A 20097-nucleotide genomic window follows, 5' to 3' on the forward strand; every position below is an offset into this window, starting at 1 on the left:
GAGATGGCTCACCAGAAGGGGGCAGCAGTTGTCAAGATCATGGCACCATGGCGGGCACTGCTGTTCAAAAGGGCGGGAAAAAGACTCGTAGGGCCATAGCCATAGGGGATTCTATTGTGAGGGGAGTAGATAGGCGGGTCTGTGGCCGAAAACGGGACTCCTGGATAGTATGTTGCCTCCCAGGTGCTCGGGTCAGGGATGTCACTGATCGGCTGCAGAGCATTGTAAAAGGGGAAGGTGAACAGCCAGTTGTCTTGGTGCATACAGGCACCAACAATATAAGTAGAAAATGAGATGAGGTCCTGAGAAAAAGAATTCAGGGCGCTAGGAGAGAAGTTAAAGAGGAGGACTCAAAGGTAGTGATCTCAGGATTACTACTAGTGCCACGTGCCAGCCAGCGTAGAAATGAAAAAATAGGCAGGTTGAATGCGTGGCTTGAGAGATGGTGTAGGAAAGAGGGGTTCAGATTTGTTGGACATTGGGACCGGTTCTGGGGAAGGTGGGACTATTACAAAATGGAAGTCTACATCTAAACCAGACAGAAACCAATGTCCTTGGGGGAGTTTTTGCGACTGCTGTTGGGGAGGTTTTAAACTAATGTTGCAGGGGATTGGGAACCAGAAGAGAAAACAAGTACGCAGTGAGGTGGAGACTGGAGACTGCGAGAATCAAGAAGATAGCATTAATAAAGGGAAGAGTAGACAGAGAGCAGATGAGTGCAAAAGTTCTGGTGGCCTGAAATTCATCTACTTTAATGCAAGGAGTATAGTGTGTAAGGCAGATGAACTTAGGGCTTGGATTAGTGCCTGGGAGTATGACATTATTGCAATCACAGACTTGGTTGAACGAAGGGCATGATGATTGGCAACTAAATGTTCCAGGATATAGATGCTTCAGACAGGACAGAGAGGGAAGTAAAAGGAGGGGGTGGAATTGCATTACTGGTCAGGGACGATATAACGGCTGTGCTAAAGGAGGACACTATGGAGGTCTTGGGTAATGAGGCATTATGGGTGGAGCTGAGAAATAAAAAGAGTGCAGTTACATTATTGGGACTGTATTACAGGCCTCTCAACAGTGAGAGTGAGGTAGAAGAACAAATAGGTAAACAGATTTTGGAAAGATGTAGAGGCAATAGTATAGTGGTGATGGGAGATTTTCATTTTCCCAACATTGACTGGGATACACTTAGTGGCAGAGGTTTGGATGGGGTAGAATTTGTAAGAAGCGTCCAGGAGAGTTTTCTAGAACAGTATGTCAATAGTCCAAAGAAGAAAGGGGCCATACTGGACCTGGTACTGGGAAACGAGTCAAGACAGGTGGTAGAAGTTGCAGTGGGGGATTTCTTTGGGAACAGTGACCACAATTCTGCAAGTTTTAGAATACTTGTAGATAAAGATGAGAGTGGTCCTAAGGGACGAGTACAAAACTGGGCCAAGGTCAATCGTATCAAAATTAGGCAGGAGCTCGGAAATATGGATTGGACACAGCTATTTGAAGGGAAGTCCACATTTGATGTGTGGGAGGCTTTTAAAGATAGGTTAAAGATAGTGCAGGATAGGCATGTCCCGTTGAAGGCAAAGGAAAAGAAGAGCAAAATTTGTGAACCGTGGATGACAGGAGAAATTGTACGAGGTAAAAACAATGACTGCAGATGATGGAAACCAGATTCTGGATCAGTGGTGCTGGAAGAGCACAGCAGTTCAGGCAGCATCCGACGAGCAGCAAAATCGACGTTACAGGCAAAAGCCCTTCATCAGGAATAAAGGCAGAGAGCCTGAAGCGTGGAGAGATAAACTAGAGGAGGGTGGGGGTGGGGAGAAAGTAGCATAGAGTACAATAGATGAGCGGGGGAGGAGTTGAAGGTGATAGGTCAGGGAGGAGAGGGTAAAGTAGATAGGTGGAAAAGGAGCTAGGCAGGTCGGACAAGTCCGGACAAGTCAAGGGGACAGTGCGGAGCTGGAAGTTTGAAACTAGGATGAGGTGAGGGAAGGGGAAATGAGGAAGCTGTTTTCAACCCCAGGGCATCAATGTGGACTTCAACAGCTTCCTCATTTCCCCTTCCCTCACCTCATCCTAGTTTCAAACTTCCAGCTCCGCACTGTCCCCTTGACTTGTCCGGACTTGTCCGACCTGCCTAGCTCCTTTTCCACCTATCCACTTTACCCTCTCCTCCCTGACCTATCACCTTCATCTCCTCCCCCGCTCATCTATTGTACTCTATGCTACTTTCTCCCCACCCCCACCCTCCTCTAGTTTATCTCTCCACGCTTCAGGCTCTCTGCCTTTATTCCTGATGAAGGGCTTTTGCCTGTAACGTCGATTTTGCTGCTCGTCGGATGCTGCCTGAACTGCTGTGCTCTTCCAGCACCACTGATCCAGAAGAAATTGTACGTCTAGCCAAGAGGAAAAGGGAAGCGTACATGGGTCTAGGCAGCTAAGAATAGAACGGGCCCTTGAGGAATATCGGAAGAGTAGGACAAGTCTTAAACAAGGAATCAAGCAGGCTAAAAGGGGTCATGAAATAGCTTTAGCAAGCAGAATTAAGGTGAATCCCCAAAGCATTTTATAAGCAGCAAGCGGGTAACTAGAGAAAGGATTGGTCTACTAAAAGATAATGAAGGAAGGTTCTGTGTCGAACCTGAGAGAATGGGTGAGATTCTGAATGATTACTTTGCATCAGTGCTCACTGAGGAGAGGAACATGATGAATCTTGAGATTAGAGATAGAAGTTTGATTAGTCTGGATCATGTTGACATAAGTAGGGAAGATGTGTTGGGTAGGCTAGAGGTTATTCAGGTGGACAAATCCCCAGGACTAGATGGGATCTATCCCAGGTTGCTGAGAGAGGCAGTAGCTGGGGCCCTGACAGATATCTTTGTAGCATCCTTAAATACAGGTGAGGTGCCGGAGAACAGGAAGTTTGCTCATGCCGTCCCCCTGTACAAGAAGGGTAGTAGGGATATTCCGGATAACTACAGACCAGTGAGCCTGATGTCTGTGGTGGGAAAGGTTTTGCTGGAGAGGGTACTGAGGGATAGGATCTATTTATATTTAGAAAAGAATGGGCATACCAGTGATAGGCAACATGGTTTTGTGCAGGGGAGATCATGCCTTACCAACTTAATAGAGTTCTTTGAGGAAGTGACCAAGTTGATAGATGAAGGAAGGGCTGTTGATGTCACAGACATGGACTTTAGTTAGGCGTTTGCTAAGGTCCCCCATTGTAGACTAATGGAGAAAGTGAAGTCACATGGTGTGCAGGGTTTTCTAGCTAGGTGGATAAAGAACTGGCTGAGCAACAGGAGACAGAGGTTAGTAGTTGAAGGGAGTTTCTCGAAATGGAGTAAGGTGGTGTTCCACATGGGTCAGTGTTGGGGCCACTGAGTTTTGTAATATACATAAATGGTCTGGAAGAGGGCACTGTTGGTATGATCAGCAAGTTTGCAGATGACACAAAGATTGGTGGAGTAGCAGAAAGCATAGGGGACTGTCAAAAAATACAGGAGGATATAAATTGACTGGAGAGTTGGGTGGAAAAGTGGCAGATGGATTTCAATCCAGAGAAATGTGAGGTGATGCATTTAGGCAAGACTAATTCTAGAGCAAATGAACAGAAGAGCCTTGGGAAAAGTTGATGAGCAGAGAGATCTGGGAGTGCAGGTCCATTGTACCCTGAAGGTTGCTGCACAGGTGGATAGAGTGGTCAAGAAAGCATATAGTATGCTTGCCTTCATTGGACAGATGGACACTTTGGAGAGGGTGCAGAAAAGGTTTACAAGGATGTTTCCTGGTATGGAAGGTGCTAGCTAAGAAGAGAGGTTGAGTACGTTAAATTTATTTTCATTAGAAAAAAGGAGATTGAGGGAGGACCTGATAAAATCATGAAGGGTATAGACAGGGTGGATAGAGACAAGCTTTTTCCCAGGGTGAAGGATTCAATAACGAGAGGTCACGCTTTCAAGGTGAGAGGTGAAAAGTTTAAGGGAAGCAGAGGGATACAGATGTTTAGCAATTGACTGACAGGTTTAGACAGTACATTTGGATCGGCTCAGGCTTGGAAGGCCGAAGGACCTGTTCCTGGGCTGTAAATTTTCTTTGCTCTTTGTTCTAAATGAAGTGTGATTTTATAGAGCTCTAAATGTCCCCATTGTATCTTCATCTAAGTATGTATTGTTATTTGTCAGATGGGAAAGTCCTGTTGGAGAGGGAATCTCAAAATTTTGTCAAAGTGACAACACAATAATGATTTAAATGCTTCCAATTCGTGGAAATGTATGTGACTTGGAGAGGAAATTGCAAATGGTTTCCTTGAGTCTGGTGTCCCTATTTTTCAAGGTGATAGAGGGCGGAAGGTGCTTTGGTAAATTTCTGCAATCCATCTTGTCAATGGTACATGCCGATGCCACTCTATGCCCCAATCCCGAATTCACGATAGTCTGTGGGCTCTCCATTTCTTGCTTGAGCGAAGACTAAAGTAGTCCCTATACATTACTATCACTCCCCTTCAGGTGACTGAACGTGATTTTACATAGAATCATTTCTCAATTAACTCCATGTGCTTCCTCCAATAGAAGGTGATAGTGTTGGTGCCTAATGAAAGTTATCTATGCCTATCTTTTTCTGGAATATGTAGAACATTCTTCATTCAGTCCTATTTCGGGGCCCCGCACCCCTACTTCTTTTTCACATACACTGATAGTTGTATCCTTGCCATTTTCTTTTCTCATCCTCAACTGGAAAATTTAATGAATTTTACTTCCAATTTTCACCCTTTCATGGCACTTGCATAGTCCATTTCTGCCTTTTCCTTTCCTCAATTTCAGTTTTCATTTTTAGACATAAGCCATTAACCAATAGTGACTAAGTATATACTCCCACGGACAGCTCGAGTGTATTTCTTCAGACTCCACTTCCTGAAAAAGGTCTATTCTGTTCTCTGCTTTAATCATATCTGTTTAGTCAGTGCCAGTTTCCACATCAGTACTTCTGAAAGGTCTTTCCTTTTCCTCAACTGAAGATTTTTCAATCACCATGACAGGCAGAGTCCTTGATCATATCCATTCTGTTTTCTGTATTTCTGCTCGTCTTTCTCTCCCCACCCCTTAAATGATCATCAGGCTCCTCCTGTCCTCAACTTCAACCCCAAGCTCCCCATTCACCACATTCTCCTCTGCCATTTTTCACCACTATAATTCTACCAGTCTTTTTTTCCCATGTAAGAATTTTAAAGATATCTTCCCCTCCGTTGCACCCTGGTCCGCTCCTCCATCACTCTAAATGTCCTCTTTCTGTTCTCATACAAGGACAGCAGATAATATTTCCCCTTCACTTCTGTTCCATTCTGAAGTCATACTGGACTCAAAACATTCAATGGTTTCCCTCTCCACAGATGCTGCTTGACCTGCTATATAGCTGAAACATTGTGTGTGTTTGTTTCACCTATTTACTTTTCTTCCCATCTTAATTTCCAAGGGCCAAATAATTTCCAGGTGAAACAGCAATGTATTTGCACTTTTTTCAATTAGTATATTATGTTCACTACTCATAATGCAGGCTGTTCTACAACAAAAAGACCAAGCGCACACAGTGATTGCTATGCAGAACACTTCCTTTCAGTGTGCAAGCACAACCCTGAGATTTTAATCATCTGCAACTCTAATTCTATGCTATCTTCACACTCTGACCCCTAAGACTCTTCTTTTGAAGCTCAATTCTAGATATTCTTAATCATTTGATTCATACATGTTATGATACCGTCTGGAGCAGTAAAAGGAATAGCACCTCATTGTTCAATTAAGTAGTTTGCGGCCTTTTGCTCAGCAACAGGTTCAACAATTTTGGCCCCAGTTTTCATCCACTTTGCATGTCCTTTTGGATGGCAGGTGCATTTATTCAAATTTGTCCCCATTACACCTTCTTAGGTTCACATTTTGTTCTTTTGCATGTTCCATTCTCATTGTCCAGGAGGCAAGGTTTGGAAGGGGAAAACAATAAAACTTATGGCGCCAATTAGGAGGCAATGTTTTTGGTCTCTAGCATTTTGCCAGCCCTGATTTCCCATTCCCCACAATGCACAGAGGCCATTAATTTAGTGGAAGTGGCCTCCTAGCAGAAATCCAGAGCCATTTGAGTCAAAAACTCTTTCGCACAAAAAGGGGTTTTGCGTGATGAGATGACTTGCAGCCTTTTTTCATTTGCTGTTCCATTTTTTTTCACTAAAACTGATTCCACATTATGATTTGTTGGAAATGTATCACTACTCGCTACCCCACTGTTACATTCATTTATTAGCAAAGCTACCCCACTCTCATTTTTTTAAACCTATTCTTCTGAAATGTTGTATTCCATTGAGTTCACGGTCTTCACCTTCTCCATAACAGCTACCATATCTTATTAATTTACATGTACTGTCAACTCATTTATCTTGTTACAAATGCTACACATATTCAGAGAAAAAACCTTCAGCTTTGGTATCTTCAACACACAGTTTTACTTACTTCAGCTTTTTTCCGGGCTTCCACTGCTTTCATGAGCATCATATGTTGCCTTCGCCTCTCTTTTTCCTGACAGTGCACAAGATAAATTTCAGGTTTAAGTAGCTAAGCTATACATTAATAACAATGTTCAAGTTGCAAAAATTTAGTTTCATTATATTTAGCATAAGTTAGACAATAGTGAACAGTTTACAATAAAACAGACAATGGCCAAGTTTGTGTACATTTTAGTTGAGGATTAGGAAGTAACATGGACAATCAAAAGCAAAACAGAAAAAGCAACAGATGTAAAGACAGTGTAAAACGAAAGCGTATGCTTTAAGTTATGTACGTAGTTCTTGGAAAAGCAGAGCAAACCAGTGCGATGCTTCTCCATAGCTGTCAGGTAAAAAGCGCAATGGTCGGCTTCAACAGGCTAATTACCTTACATCTGCTTCAGACGCAAAACATTTAGTAACAGGCCAATTAGAATAAATATGTTGTAATTAGCCAATTTCATAACATTTATTACCTGCATATCTAAGTTTTGAATGGAAGATTAGAGTTAGCATTCCAGAACATCAACTAGAGGAAAAATATTGAGCTATCCCACATCAATTATATCCAAGAAGAATTTTCAATTTTAGCATATATGCTCATATTCCAGCAAACAAAATTATTCCTTTTAATACTTCCAAATCAGTACCAGACATCTTAAGTTTAGCAAATAAACTTTTTTGTGGAGTGCAAAGGGTCACCATACTACTCTTGCTTCTTCTCTCAATCCCCCCTCTTTACTGAGTCCTTTAATTTCACACATTCTTCATAATATATTAATTATTTTAGATGTTGCATTACAAATTTATGTCTACAGTTATAATGGAAACTGCCTCTTTTAAAGTTATGTGTAACCTCAGTTTTCCAACTCTCCGTTCCTGTGCTGCAGACAAATTCCGTAACTAACTCTACTTTTCTGCTTCCCCTCAAATAGCCTTTTGTTATTTAGCAAAAGGTTACAGTATATCACATAACAAAAAAATTCTTACAGCAGCATGCTTTAATTATCCCACTACCCTTAACCTCACCACTTAAATACTATACTTGGTCTTGATACCCTTTGCACAATGCCAAGGGTGATCAATTAGCAAAATAACGGAACCTGCTCAGTGAATGAAGGAGCAATGGGACTTTCCATGAAACAGTAATGGTAGAATACAAGGTCCCTGCATAGAAACCAATGCTTCTTAGCATTCTTGTTATAAGTTTTGGATTTTCTGTTAAGAGGAAGCTAAGATGTGCTGAATAAAATCACTGATATAGTATCATTAAGTCCATTCCAGAAATTATATGAATAGAAATAGTACACTGAGAGTAATTTTTATCATTTACAATGACAAATGAATGTCAGCTGCTTAGATATCTCTAATCAGCTTTATCATCAATTTACTATCATCTACACGGAACTCAAAGCAAATGTGCTTAGCTTTGCAAAATTTGGTTTGCTGGAATGGCATTGTACTGGGATGTAAATAATAAAGTTTATAGAATGTGGGTAAGGAAATGAATTGTGGTAAAAATCAAACATTTAATGGCAGTCTATCCATTTCAGAAGGAATACATCCAATTTTAGGGCTTATATATTTATCCTTCTGTTGTCTCCTGCAAAGAAGTAAACTTATCTTTTAAGGAGACTGTTGAATATGGAAGCTACAGTTGTTAATTCAAAAAGTTTTGTCTTTTGAAATTATAGCAGATGTATGCAATGCACTGTGCTGTAAAAGCCATGCAGAAGTATGTAGTATGACAGCAGCCAGTGCTACACTTTATGCATTACTATGACAACCATATCACAACCAAATCACGATGCGGTGTTAGATGTACAAAAAACATACCCATACCATATCTAGTCTATGCCTCTCCAACTCCTGGTAGAAAGAGTTGGCACATCATTATGAAACAGTAATCACAAAATGATAAAACCAATTCATTTCATAAGAAAAATCACTTTCCCAATACCAAAGCAAGCCAACTTAACTTGAGAAAAAAGTAAGTATATTTACAATGAGGAAAGATAAATCTTCATAGTTTGAACAAATGTTTAATTCAACATATTCCCCATAGCTAAAATGAAAACACACAGTAGAGCTAAGTAATATTCACTAAATCATGTACTGTATATATACATATATGTGTGTGTGTGTGTATGTGTATATGCGCGCGTGTGTATAATTTACCAACCTGATGCTTAAGGAGAACAGCTTGTTGCCTTCTTAATTCCTTCTCCTTAAAAAGGAACAAAATATACAAATATTGAATGTATCATTTTATACAAGAAATGAACAGTGAAACAAGAGACTAACTGCAAAAGGATTACAATTCTATACCAGACATTGAACCCTGAATGGCATGAAGTGCAAAATTCTGATATTAATAAGGTAAAATGTAAAAGCAGCTCAAGTTACCAGAGAGAGAAATAACCAAACATGAAACGTTCCATAATATTTATGACAATCTAATGGTACACCATTAACAAGGTCCTATGATACAACTGGCTAAATTATTTCTTCATTTTTTTTAGTTCATGTCCCTACACAATTAATGTTTAATTACATAATCTCCCTACGCAATACCCATTGAAGGTCAGACGTCCAGAGATCCATCTAAACTAACCTTCATTCGTTTCTCGGCTTCCAATAACTTTGCATTTGCTGCTTCTTCCTTCTTTTTCCTCTTAGCCTGTGCATGCAAAACAGGTCTGGAGGTCATGCAAAAAGCACTACTGGAACTTGAAATAATCTCAAGCTTTTAAGAGTTATACACTATACATCACAGCAAAGTGCCAATGAGCTAGCATTTCAACAAACTTCAGCCAGGATATCTAACGACACATTTCCAACAATTTAACACTGGATATATAAAATATCAATAAAACATCCATAGTCTCGATACAAATCTTTACAAATACTTTAAACACTTGGAGACATAAAGAAAAGATTTTAAGGGCTATTCAAGAACTGCCTATGCTCGGGCCAAATGGTTGCAAGACCATGCTGACTGAAGTATGTGATTTTTAAAACTATACAAGACTAACACCACTCACAACAGGGGAAGTGCACAGCAAAATTGTCAATTTAAATCCACAATATAAACATGTTGTGAGGAAACTCTTCTCGCAAACATTTGGGTAGTGATTAAGCAATTAATGTTTTTAAAGCAATTTTAATTTTAATAAAAGAGTTTGCAAAAAGAGTCACATTGGGTTTTATTTCTCTCTTCACATTCACCAGATGTTTCCACACGAAATTCATTATTAAAAATTTCATTATATGAAAAATGTTACTGATACAAGAAAATCTTTGACTTACAAGATTCTAAATTAAAAGTGCACAAATAGAGTTTTTCAGGTACTGACAGAGTTAAAAGTGATTTTTACACGAAACAGCATTCTTGGTACTGTGAACAAAGGATATGAGATTCTGAATGAAGAACAAACAAAAATTATGCGCAGTGCTGATTAATGATCTCTGGAATTGTAAAAGCTATCATTTTAACATATCTTCTCCTAAAGCAAATGAAATGTCAGAATGCTTCAATGTAGAGGAATCTAGGTGTTCTCATGCATTCAGGTACAGCAGGTGATAAGGAAGGCAAATAAAATTTTGACATTTGTTGCGAAAGGAATAGAGTATAGAAGAAGAGAACGGTTGCTACAACTGTACAAGGCACCAATGAGATCACACCCAGAGTAGTGTACAATTTTGCTCCCCTTACTTGAGGAAGGATTAGCTGCATTGGAGGCAGTTCAGAGGAGGTTCACTAGATTGACTGCAGAGATGAGGGGTTTGTCTTACGAAGAGATATGAAGCAGTTCAGGCCTATAATCTCAGAATTTAGAAGATTGAGAGGAGATCTAATTGAGGTATCCAGCATGCTAAAGGCAATTAGCCAAGTAAACACAGAGAGGATGTTTCCTCACGTGAGGCAATTTAGAACAAAAGGTCAGATTTTGGACAGCAGATTTAAAATGGAAATGAGGAGAAAATACTTCTCTCAAAGGGTCGTGAATCTATAGAATTCACTACCCCAGAGTTTGATGGATGCTGGGACATTCAGTAAATGTAAGGAGGAGATAAATAGATTTTTAATGAGTAAGGGTTTGAAAGTCAATATGGAGTGGGCAGGAAAGTGGAGTTGAGGCTGAGATGAGATTAACCATGATCATACGAAATGGTGGAGCAGGCTCGAAGAACGAAGTAAACCAATTTGCTTATTTTTGCAGGTAGAATACCTGTAATTGTTAAATAATGTAAATGCACAATTTTACTAGTTAATAAACACAAAAAATTACCATCGCTTCCACTGAATGGATGCTCTGCTTTAAATATTCTATACTTCTCAGAATTCAAAGGTAGCAGCAAAATGAGAGGGAATATTGGTTCTGACCATACTGACTAGGATACTATGCCTTTACTGTCCCTGGTCAAAATTCAGTCACTCCATCTTGAACACTGTTGGTGTCTCCACACTACACAGACTGCAGCAGTTCAAGGCGGCAACTCAGAACCACCTTCTCATGAGCAATTAGGGATGGACAATAAATTCTGGTCTTGCCAGTAATGCTCACATCTCGTTTCAAAGAGAAAATCTACCCTCTGTAAACTTGAGGCCATCCAAAACTCTCCTACCTTTGGCCCTTATTCCCAAATTCCATTCACCCATTACTCCTCTGTTTTCTATCATAGATTGGTTACCCAGCAAGTAATGCCCCAGTTTTAAAATTTGCATCCTTATTTTTAAATCTGTTCCTGGCTTCCCTCTCTTTTAACCCAGCCTTGCAATCCTCCATGCCATACTGGTGGTAAACAGCTTGTTACGCCCCATGCTCTGGACATCTTCCCTATACCTCTAACTTTCTGCCTCTATTTCTTGTTTACCCTCAATATCCACCTCTTCGACCAAGATTTTGGGCATCTACTCTGTGACTCAATGTTAAATTTCTACTCCATAATGGTCAAGTTGCTTTTACCTTGAGGGATTTTCTTGTGATAAGATGGCATATAAATACAAACAATTCAAATTCATTCAAACTGGACACCAATAATTTCCAGTTCTAAGTGTCCAATTTTGCATTACAGAGTGACAATGTAGGAGATTTCAGCTTGTGCAGGTGAAACAACAGTATCCAGGGTACATCTCAACAATCTATCACAAAACAAACAGGCACCCGGAAAGAACGATATACGTATTTGTAAAATGTTTCTTTCCAGGATTCTAGATTACTATTAATAAATCTTCGGAGTTATCGAGTTTGTAATGTTTGAGCCATCTGTATGCTGAGCTGAGACACTGCAATCAGAGCTGGTCAGCCAGGCAGATCCACAGAGAATAACTTTAAACATAACATGTCAGTCTTTGGAGGCTGAACTCCTGGAAACACTTTGTAATGATAGGTTTTGCAATTCTTACCAAGGTACTGCTTTCCAAAGTAAAAGAGAAAAAAATACAGAGGAACCTCGATTATCCGGGTACCAATCTTCTGAAAATCAGATTATCCGAAGGAGATCTCGAGGTCCTGACAGAAACTTTACATCAAAGACGTGTGTCCAACACCGATCACGTCTTTTGTTTACAGTGATTAAAAGTGATGCCGAGAACAGTCCTGGACTGATGGGAGCGGACGCACCATCTCTAAATGACTGACTCCCCACCCCCCCTCTCTCTCTTCCCACCTTTTCCGTGGAGTTCTACACAGGCTTGTACCCTAAACCCCACTTCCCCAGATAATCTCGCTAACATTGTCCTGTATGGGGCAGAAGTGGGACCTGTCAGAAAGCTGCTGAGACGGGGAAGAGAGAGGGGGGAGAGAGAGAGGGGGGAGAGAGAGAGGGGGGGAGAGAGAGAGGGGGGGAGAGAGAGAGGGGGGGAGAGAGAGAGGGGGGGAGAGAGAGAGGGGGGGAGAGAGAGGGGGGGGAGAGAGAGAGGGGGGGGAGAGAGAGAGGGGGGGGAGAGAGAGAGGGGGGGGAGAGAGAGGGGGGGGGAGAGAGAGGGGGGGGGAGAGAGGGGGGGGAGAGAGAGAGAGGGGGGAGAGAGAGAGGGGGGGAGAGAGAGAGGGGGGGAGAGAGAGAGGGGGGAGAGAGAGAGGGGGGAGAGAGAGAGGGGGGAGAGAGAGAGGGGGAGAGAGAGAGGGGGGCAGAGAGAGGGGGGCAGAGAGAGGGGGGGGAGAGAGAGGGGGGGGAGAGAGAGGGGGGGAGAGTGAGTGTGTGTGTGTGTGTGTGTGTGTAAGACTCTATTTGGAGACTCATCCCCCAAAAGAGTATAGCAGCGGCAGCAGTCTTTTTGTTGGTGTCCAGTCCAGTTGCCCCGGAGAGGGGGCAGGGTCAGACGGGGTTTGGAGTCAGGCGGGGGGGGGGGGGATGTTCAACGGGGTTTGCGGGTGTGGGCAGAGTGCGATGTTGGATGGGGTTGGGGGGGGAGATCAGCGGTGGGCAATGTTGGGGGCGGGCGAGGGCTCGCACGCGTGCTGTGCTGCTGCTAGTCTCCTGAACGGAGGGCAGACTTAATAGGAAACTCTGAGCCCCAGAGGAAAGGCATCAAATTGATTAATCAAATAATCAATTATCCAAATGAAATAGTGCCCGCCCAACTAGTTCAGATAATCAAGGTTCCCCTGTATATTGTTGGATAATGTAAAGAACTCAAGAGATATAAATAAATTAGTTCAGGAGAAAATTGAATACTTACATTTCAAGCAGGTACTGAAAAGCCAAAGCACAAGGTAGAATCATAGAATCACAGACTGGCTACAGCCCAGAGGAGGCAGATTTGCTTATCATGTTTGTGTATGGTCTTGAAGTGGAATTTACCTTGTGTCACATTGCTATTACCCCGTGGCTAAGTACAGAAATGTTTCAATTTAACTGTGAATAAGAGGCTTTGGAAGATCTTAGTTATTGTAAGCATTTTAATCTAAGAGAGAGCAACACTTAGTTATATGTAACTTCAGTTGACCACTCCACAAGCATGGGAAAGGCTAGGAGGCAGGCTTCCAATAACCACCACTTGACAGGATTCAATGTTCAACTAAAATTGGGGGAACCAGGCAATGTGACTTGCACATATTTTGGATTCTGGAATAGCCCTTTAACGTATATTTCAAAACATCAAAACAAAGTTCGACAATCTACACATCACATCAAATTACTAATGCGAAATATCCACATGCACAAAAAAAAAAGGAGAATCTACCTCGAGAATTTGCTGAGCTCTCAGTTCCTTTTCCATTCTTATTTGCTGAATTCTTTTGATTTTTTCCTGAGGAGAAATATACATGATATCAAACTAAAAAATGCACAATTCTTAACATTTAATTAACTAGTAGGAAATGTTAGTTTTGCATATTGAAAAACAAATAATGTTCCATTGTAAATATGAAGAGCAAAACTTATGGTATTTCTTTAGACACCTGGTACCTTAAGCACCCTATGATTTTATTTTTTTGATGAGCTCAATCATTGCAGTACAGACTTTACTGGAAATTGAACTCACTCATCATTACTCAGATCGCATTAAAGTTAATTAATTTTCTGTGCAGACCTTTCATCTCTGCATATTATGTGGGAACTAAATACAATTGTTGAACCTACGTAGCATTAAGGTGAAGAAAATAATGCTGAGATGACTAGTTTTCTGATGATTTCATCATAATTTAGACCATAAAACCACAAGATATACGAGCAGAATTAGGCCAGTCAGCCCATTAAGTCTATTCCATTATTCGATCATGGCTGACATGTTTTTCAACACGATTCTCCTCCCTTCTCCTCATAACTCTTGATCCCCTTACCAATCAAGAATCTATCTCTGTCTTAAGTATACTCAAAGAGTTAGCCTCCACAGCCTTTTGTGGCAATGAGTTCCACAGAGGCACTACCCTCTGACTGAAGAAATTCCTCCTCATCTCAGGTTTAAAGGATCCTCCCTTCACTCAGAGGTGGGGCCAATGCCCCCAGGACCTAGTCTCCTACTAGTTGAAACACCTTCTCCACATCCTCCATTTTATCCACCTCTCAGTATTCTCTTGGTTTCAATGAGATCTCCCTCCATTCTTCTAAATTCCATCAAGTACAGACCCAGATTCTGTAACGACTCTTCATGTGACAAGCTCTTCATCCTCAGGATCATTCTTGTAAAACACCCCTGGAACCCCCTCCCCACGAACTCAGACTCCAGAGCCCTTTTGTGCTTCAGATTTCCAAAGCCTTTCACTGTCAAAAAAGTAGTCTGTACCTCTATTCTTCCAACCAGGATGTATAACCTCACACGTTCCCACATTGAATTCCATCTGCTATTTCTTTGCCCACTCGCCAAGCATGTCCAAATCCTTTTGCAGTTTCTGCATTTTCTTTTTTTTCATTCATGGAACAAAGGTTGACCATCCCCAATTGCTTTGGAGACGGTGGTCATAAGTTACCTTTTTAATTAGCAGCAGTCCTTCAGGTACAGGGGGACCCACAGTGCTGTTAGGGAGGTGGTTCCAGGATTTTAACTCAGTGACAGTAAAGGAATAGCAATACAGTTCCAAGTCAGGATGGTGTGTGACTTAAGACCACAAGACATAGAAGCAGAAGTAGATCACTCAGCCCATCAAGTCTGCTCCACAATTCGAGGTGGTCATGGCTGACCTGATAATCTACTTTCCCGCCTTACCCTCATAAGTTTTGATCTCCTTACTGATTAAAAATCTGTCTAGCTTAGTCTTGAATGCACTTAGCAATCCAACCTTGAATGTGTTCTGTAGTAAAGAATATGACAGACTCAAGCTCTATAAAATAAGTAATCCCTCATCTCTTTCACAAATGAGCAACCCCTAACTCTAAGATCATGCCCTTTTATCCAAGACACTCTACTAGAAAGGGAAACAACCTCTCTGCATCTTCCCTGTTAAGCTTAAGAATCTTACATGCTTCAATAAGGTTACCTCTCCACCTTACAACCTCCATTGAGTACAGAACAATCTGCTCAACATCTCTTCATAAGAGAATCCCTCCCTAATCAGAATCAACCTATAGAACTTTCTCTTGACTGCCTCCAATGCCAGCATATTTTTCCATATATAAAAGGATAAAAGCTGTTTACAGTATTGCAAGTGTCATCTGAATAGTGCTTTGGAATAATTTCAGCAAGACCTCCCAATTATATAAAGCATGTTCCTGGAAAAGCACAGCAGGTCAGGCAACATCTGAGGAGTGGGAAAATCGACATTTCAGCCAGAGCCCTTCATCAGCCCCTGTTCCTCGGATGCTGTGTGACCTGCTGTGCTTTTCCAGGAACACACTCTCAACTCTGATCTCCAGCATCTGCAGACCTCAATGTATCCTCCCAATCTTATACTCCATTCCCCCTTGAAATAAAGAGCCCCACCAACCATTTGCCTTCCCAACTACTTGATATTTTATGATTCATGCACCAGGACCCTAATTTCAAAGTATCTGCTGCCCTTGACCTTCTAGTTGGTAGAGAATGCAGGTTCAGAAGTTACAGCTGAAGGAGCCTTGGTGAGTGACAGAAGTATGCCTTGCAAATGTCACACAAAGCTGTGACTTTGCATCAATGCTGAATGGGGTAAATGGGAGTGCCAATCCAGGTTGCTTTGTTCTGAATGATGTCAAGCTTGAGTGTTGGTAGAATTGCATTCTTCCACACACGGAGAGTATTTCATCACATTCTTGACTTGAGCCTTTAATATGGTGGATAGGTATTAGTGAGACAGGCAATGAGTGATCACCACATAATTTCCAGTCTCTATCCTGCCCTTGTACCACAGCTTTTGGTAAATGATAATCCTCCAGGATACTGACTGAGATTGAGCAGACATCATGATATTGAATGTCATGGTGAATTGTTGGATCCTCTCTTGCTGGAGATGGTCATTGCTTGGCATCTGTGTGGTGTGAATATTACTTGCCATTTACTAGCTCAAGTCCAGATGTTTTCTTGCTGCACATGGACAAGGAATGCTTCTGTATTTGACGAGTTTTGAACAGTGCTGAACACTGTATATCATCAGTGAACATCCCCAATGCTGTCTTTGTGATGGAGGGAAGGTAGTAGATGAAGCAGCTGAAAATGCTGGGCCTAAGACTGCATCCCATGGAAGTCCTGCAGTGATATACTGAGACAAAGATGACTGACCTCCAAAAGCACAATTATCATCTCGCTTGTGCTGCATATGACTCCAACCAGTGGAGAGTTTCTCCTGATTCTCAATGGCTCCTGTTTTCCTGGAGCTCCTTAATGCCACAATTGGTCAAATGCTGCCCTGATGTCATGGTCAGTTACTCTCACCTCTGCTCTGGAATTCAGCTCTTCTGAACCAAGGCTGTAAAGAGGCTAGGCACTGAGTGGGCTTGGCAGAACCCTAAACAGCAGCAGTGAGCAGTTTATTCCTTTGCCAATGCTGCTTGACATTACTACCTCTTTGATGATCACCACTTTAATGGTCAAGAATAGTGATCGAATAGTAAGTAGTCAGGATGGACTTATCTAGCTTTTTGTGGACAGGATATACCCAGTTAATTTTCAACACTGTCAAGTAGATGCCAGTGTTGCAGCTATACTAAAACAGCTTAGTTACAGCACTGCTAGTTCTGAATCACAAATCTTTAGCTCTATCGCTCAAATATTTTCGGAGCCCAAGTATTTTGTAATATCCAGTGTCTTCAGTCATCTCTCTTGATATCAGATAGAGTGAAGGAAATTGGTTAAAGATGACATTATATCCAAGTGAAATGTTAATTAGTTATCCTCTGGACCTATAATTCTAACTTGGAATTAAATTGACAGTTTGAAGTATAACCACTTACAATACCTGACATTCCTTATACCTCCCTGGGACTTGGAGGCCAACAGTTAATCCAATGCCAGTAGATTGCCAGCTCAATGTTTACGTGTGAATATTTTGCATTCCCTTCCCAGTAAGATAACTGAAGTTACTCTTTAAAAGCTAAGCTACTAACACTTATTGCCAGAATAGACCAAGTCACACAACCCATTCATTCCTCCATTTTATCCTAAATAATGATAGTCCTAAAAGACTACAAAACTTATTTTTGCAAATTCAAGATTTATAAGTAGACAACACATGTTTCTCTGTCCACTAACTTAAAATGGGTCATCCTCGGCCACTTTGGAACACTGTGTGCAGTTCTGGTGTCCCTGCTATAGGAAGGATGTTGTGAAACTTGAAAGGGTTTAGCAAAGAGTTACAAGGATGTTGCCAGGGTTGGAGGGTTTGAGCTATAGGGAGAGGCTGAATAAGCTGAGGCTATTTTTCCTGGAGCGTCAGAGGCTGATGGGTGACCTTATACAGGTTTATAAAATGTGAGGGGCATGAATAGGATAACTACACAAATTCTCGTTCCTGGGGTGGAAGGTGTCCAAAACTAGAGGGTATAGATTTAAGGTGAGAGGGGAAAGATTTAAAAGGAACCTTAAGGGCAACTTTTTCATAGAGAGGGTGGTGCATGTATGGAATGAGCTGCCAGAAGTAGTGTTGGAGGCTGGTACAATTATAACATTTAAAAGGCATCTGGATGGGTATATGAATAGGAAGGGATAAGAGGAATATGGACCAAATGCTGGAAAATGGGACTAGGTTAGGTTAGGATATCTGGTCAGCACAGACGAGTTGGACCAAGGGGTCTGTTTCCACGCTGTGCATCTCCATGACTCTGCCATGTGGCAATAAAAGGTATGCTGCAACCAACTGGAATCAAGTTCAAATCCTTAGGAACTCTGATATGTTTACTGATGCAATTATGCATTTTTTTAAAAATGTACGATTCAATCATGGAAGTGGGTGTTGCTGGGCCAGCATTCATTGCCCATCCCTAATTTCCACTTGAAGGCCAATGTTGAAAGAACCACTTTGCTGTGGATATAGATTCACATGTAGGTTTGACAACGTGAGAATGACAGGTTTCCTTCTCTATAAGACAGTAGTAAACCAGTTAGGCTTTCACAACAATCGACATTCTAGATTTTCACCAATTCAAATTTCACTATTGACCATGGTGGGATTTAAACCTATGTCACCAAAGTACTAACCTGCGTCTCTAGATTACTGTCACTAAACCATTGCCTCCCCACTGCACGTACGCTGCAATTCAATATTTGCAGGTTCAATTATATTAACATTCAGACACAGTGTTTTATTATGGATTAGTTAACTTAAAAGATTTTAATTTCAAAATAAATTTGATGACCATAAATGTATAAATAAACTACACCTGAATATGTCGCATGGGAAAAAAAGATAAAGTAATCAATTATGCAAAATGTGCACTTCGCTTCGGAGAAATAAATTTCATCAGCAGAGCAAATTCTGTATTATTATTAACAAACATAAGAGTATTAAGACTAACATTAGCGCTCAGCAAAAATAAAGGAACATTAGACACCATAGAAACATAGAACATTACAGTGCAGTACAGGCCCTTTGGCCCTCAATGGTGCCTGTGAAACCAATCTAAAGCCCATCTAATCTACACTACTCCATGCTCATCGATATGCCTATCCAATGACCATTTAAATGACCTTAAAGTTGGCAAGTCTACTACTGCTGCAGACAGGATGTTCCACGCCCCTTCCACTCTGAGGAAGAAACTACCTCTGACATCTGTCCTATACTTATCACCCTTCAATTTTAAGTTATGTGCCCTTGTGCTAGCCATCGCCATCCTAGGAAATATGCTCTCACTATCCAACCCTATCTAACCCTCTGATTATCTTATATGTCTCAATTAATTCACCCCTCAACCTTCTTCTCTCTAATGAAAACAGCCTCACATCCCTCAGCCTCTCCTCGTTCCCTGAATACCAGGCAACCTGCAAGTACATCTCCTCTGAATTCTTTCCAAAGCTTCCACATCCTTCCTATAATGCGGTGATCAGAACTGTACGCAATACTCCAAGGGTAGCCGCACCAGAGTTTTGTACAGCTGCAGTGTGATCTCATGGTTCTGAAACTCAATCCCTCTAACAATAAGAGCTGACACACTGTATGCCTTCTTAACAATCCTATCAACCTGGGTGGCAACCTTCAAGAATCTATGTACGTGGACAGAGATCTCTCTGCTCATCAACACTACCAAGAATCTTACCATTAGCCCCAGTACTCTGCATTCCTGTTACTCTTTCCAAAGTGAATCACCTCACACTTTTCTGCATTAAACTCCATTTGCCACCTCTCAGCCCAGCTCTGCAGCTTATCTATGTCCCTCTGTAACTTACAACATCCTTCGTCACTCTCCACAACTCTACCGACCTTAGTGTCATCCACAAATTTACTAACCCATCCTTCTATGCCCTCATCCAGGTCATTTATAAAAATGATAAACAACAGTGAACCCAAACAAATCCTTGCAGTACATCACGAGTAACTGAACTCCAGGATGAATATTCCCCATCAACCACCACCCTCTGTCTTCTTTCAGTTAGCCAATTTCTGATCCAAACTGTGAAATCACCCTCAATTTCATGCCTCCGTATTTTGTGCAATAGCCTACCGTGGGGAACGTTATCAAACGCCTTACTGAAATCCATATACACCACATCAACTGCT

At 41.3% G+C, this 20097-nt stretch overlaps 1 protein-coding gene across 13 annotated transcripts in view; it reads right to left on the reverse strand.

Moving 5' to 3' along the window:
- Positions 1–20097, reverse strand: part of baz2ba (bromodomain adjacent to zinc finger domain, 2Ba) — a 356889-nt gene that overhangs the window by 84248 nt on the left and 252544 nt on the right. For 8 of the 13 annotated variants that reach the window (XM_087989090.1, XM_087989091.1, XM_043693832.2 and 5 more), the window contains 5 exons: positions 13722–13787; positions 9147–9212; positions 8715–8759; positions 8375–8401; positions 6501–6566 (listed from right to left, as the gene is read on the reverse strand). In XM_087989090.1, the coding sequence (XP_087845216.1) occupies positions 6501–6566; positions 8375–8401; positions 8715–8759; positions 9147–9212; positions 13722–13787 (270 nt within the window). The remainder of the gene's footprint in view (positions 1–6500; positions 6567–8374; positions 8402–8714; positions 8760–9146; positions 9213–13721; positions 13788–20097) is intronic. The other 5 variants (XM_043693831.2, XM_043693833.2, XM_043693823.2 and 2 more) reach the window with 3 other exon arrangements.

This window comes from Chiloscyllium plagiosum, unplaced genomic scaffold, assembly GCF_037043375.1.
Source record: "Chiloscyllium plagiosum isolate Xiang-an unplaced genomic scaffold, Cpla_swu_hap1 HiC_scaffold_7, whole genome shotgun sequence".
NCBI classification, from domain to species: Eukaryota; Metazoa; Chordata; class Chondrichthyes; order Orectolobiformes; family Hemiscylliidae; genus Chiloscyllium; species Chiloscyllium plagiosum.